Source organism: Solanum verrucosum, unplaced genomic scaffold (genome assembly GCF_900185275.1).
Source record: "Solanum verrucosum unplaced genomic scaffold, falcon-dt-bn FXZP01000790.1, whole genome shotgun sequence".
NCBI lineage: Eukaryota > Viridiplantae > Streptophyta > Magnoliopsida > Solanales > Solanaceae > Solanum > Solanum verrucosum.
This window is the reverse complement of record NW_026020307.1, coordinates 20,253-23,568: the sequence shown is the minus strand read 5'-3', so window position 1 is coordinate 23,568 and position 3,316 is coordinate 20,253. Positions and strand designations below refer to the sequence as shown.

Genomic DNA, 3,316 nt, shown 5'->3' with positions numbered 1-3,316 from the left:
ATTCTTCTCAAGATTTTGATTTGAGTTCTTTAAAGTTTGATCCTGGTGAAAGAACATCAATATTGAACTATTATCCAAACCACCGTGATGTTATTAGAAGAGCATACCTTTTGAATGATCCTTGTCAACCTCGTTTGACTGTGCAAGAGTATCCTCAAACATATATTTCTGGATCAATGCATCATTTTAATCATGAATGATTTGATGATATATATCATGATTGGTTGGAGTATAGTGTTAGTTAAGATGCAGTCTATTGTTTGTATTGCTATCTTTTTAAAGATCATAACACTAATCAAGGAGGAGGGGAGACATTTTCAACTATAGAATTTAAGAGTTGGAACAAAAAGGGTGGTCTTGACAAACATATTGTTCTACCGAATAGCATACATAATCAGTCAAAAAAGAAATGTCAAGATTTACTACGACAACAACGGTCTATTCAATTTGCATTTGAGAGGCAATCTAATCAACTCAAGCATGGATATTATATGCGCTTAAGTGCGTCGGTTGATGTAGTAAGACTTCTCATAAGTTGGGGATTTGCATTTCGAGGTCATGATGAATCTAAATCATCACTTAGTAGGGGTAACTTTCTTGAAATTCTCTCATGGTATGCAAAAAATGTGATAAAAATTGTGATTATGTTTTGTAACATGCTTCTTTAAATGATCAAATGACTTCTCCAATGATTCAAAAAGAAATTGTGAGTGCATGTAAGATAGATACCGTTAAAGCTATTCTTGAGGAATTAAATGGTGACTACTTTGCTTTACTAGTTAATGAATCCTTTGATGTGTCACGCAAGGAGAAAATGGCTATCATATTTCTATATATTGATAGAATGGGATTTGTAACAGAGCGACTAATTGGCATTGTTCATGTTGAAGATACTAGTGCTTCATCTTTAAAGGAGGCAATTTTTAATTTACTTGCTCATCATTCTTTGAGTCCATCAAGTGTGCGTGGACAATGTTACGATGGGGAAAGTAATATGCAAGGTGAGATCAATGGCCTTAAAATGTTGATTAGATGAGAAAGTAAATCGGTTCATTCAATCCATTGTTTTGCTCATCAACTTCAACTAACTCTTGTTAGGGTCTCTAAAAAGTGTGTTGAAGTGGGAAAACTTGTAGTATTGATCTCAAATATTTTTAATGTATTGGGATCTTCTTTTAAGCGTATGGATAATTTACGAGATTCTCAAAAATCAACAATTCAAGTGGCATTAGGGTGAACTTACAACCGGTAGGGGCTTGAATCAACAACTTGGTATTTCAAGAGCTTCTGATACTCGTTGAGGATCTCATTATAAATCCTTTAACAATTTTATTATTATGTTTGGCTCTATTCTTGAGGTTCTTGAATCACTTGCTCTTGATACAAGGAGTATGGATGAAAGAGCCAAGGCAATGGGACATCTTGAAGCTTGTCAAACATTTGAGATTCCGTTTATGTTGCATTTGATGAGAGATGTCTTATCACAAATGAACTTAATAAACGCTTACAAAAAAAGAGCAAGATATTGCAAATGTCATGCTACTTGTTGAAGTAGCAAAGAGAAGGTTGCAAGTCTTAAGAGATGATGAATGGGATTCTCTTATTGCCAAGGTATCTACATTTTGTATCAAACATGATGTTTTGATACCTAACTATGAGGAGTCATATGTTAGCTCTTTAAGATCACGGCGGAAACTTGCTAACTATACAATCTTACATCATTATCGTGTTGAAGTGTTTTGCAATATCATTGATTGGCAACTTCAAGAACTTAATGATCGTTTTGATGAGGTGACTGCCGATTTGCTCCATGGAATTGCTTGCTTGAATCTAATTAACTCATTTTCAACTTTTGACATAAGAAAAGTAATGAGAATGGCTGAATAACATCCACATGACTTTGATGAATCCAATATGAGTATTCTTGAGAATCAACTTGCAAGTTACATTGTTGAAGTTCGTGATGTTTATGAAAGGTTCTCTGATCTACATGGGCTTTGTGATCTTTCCAAAAGATTAGTTTAGACAAAGAAACATTCAAATTATGCTCTTGCATTTCGCTTAGTGAAACTTTGTAACACCCTTGAAAATGAAGTAGGATAAAGTAGAGCCTCACATGGGTTTTATGCATTAATAACTTGTTAAAATAATTAAGAATAGCCTTTTTAGTCAGTTTTAAAGAGTTTGGAAGTCAAACATCAAGGGACGACCAAGACGTTCGGAAACTAGTCTTTTACGTGTTGGTGTGTTCTAATATGTTGTTCATGTTTTTATGTGTTGTTTGGAGTCTAAAATCAGTAGAGGTGACCCTAGTGTCTTAATAAATGTTTTTAGGATCAAAACGTTCGAGTACGACTCCCCGGGACCACCCTAAGGGTCCCCGAGGAGGACCCCAACCTTTGGCCAAGCAAGCTACCAAGGCAGCTTGAAGTTGCTCATGGAGGGAGCATGTCTGCATCGCGAACGTGTCACAGACTCCTCTGCCTCGAAATTTAATTTCCAGAAACTTGTGGGAACACCTCCACATCACGGACTTGTTTCCCGATGAAATCTACGAAAATAAAAGTCAAGTTTGACTTGTTTAAAAGGTCCAACTAAGTGAGGGGTAGTTTGGGTACTTTGGGGAATTATTATAAACAGTTATTCTACCTATTTTAGGGTATTTTAAGTGGTTAAAACCCCAAAACCTAGAATTAGACCTCATTATCCAAATTGAACCTTCCCTCTCAAATAAATTCTCTCTCTCGAACTCCATGGAAGACATTGATGAAGCTTCAAGCTAGGGGATGGGTTCCTATTGATTTCTCCTTCAAATTCCTAGGAAATTAATCATAAAGGTATGGGGATTTTATCTTTGATTCTCCTTTCAATCAAAGTGATTTCAATGTTTTTCAAAAACACTAAAAACCCCAATTTCAATTCTAAGCTTGGGTTCTTGCATGAAAGTATTTCAAATGATGGTTTATGTTAATATTGATGGTTTTAAGATCAAAAACTCCATGAACCCTTGCATATCTTGAAATCCTAATTTTGGGTCTAAAGTGGGTCTATTGATTATGAGCTAATAATGTAATATTAATGTGTAGATTGTTATGGGCTATTGAGTTATGTATTGTTCTATATTGAATTATGAGGAATTGATGGTCACTTGTGTTATATTGGATGATGGCCTTGAATAGGCAATTGTGACCTAAGGTTTATGATGATGATGAAGTTGTGAATAGATTATTGATTATAGTATTTTATATATATGTATATATGTTGTAGATGTTAGAATTGTGAGGTTTGATCCCTTTGAAAGTGGGGAGGTGTTTAC

The 3,316-nt window shown here is 34.9% G+C and overlaps 1 protein-coding gene across 1 annotated transcript; it reads left to right on the top strand.

Moving 5' to 3' along the window:
* The first annotated feature begins 676 nt into the window (after positions 1–676).
* On the top strand, positions 677–1,887 carry LOC125835037 (uncharacterized). Its single transcript, XM_049514173.1, has 2 exons — positions 677–1,001; positions 1,517–1,887. The coding sequence occupies exons 1-2, from the start codon at positions 677–679 to the stop codon at positions 1,885–1,887; spliced, it is 696 nt and encodes a 231-aa protein (XP_049370130.1).
* The last annotated feature ends 1,429 nt before the right edge of the window (positions 1,888–3,316 follow it).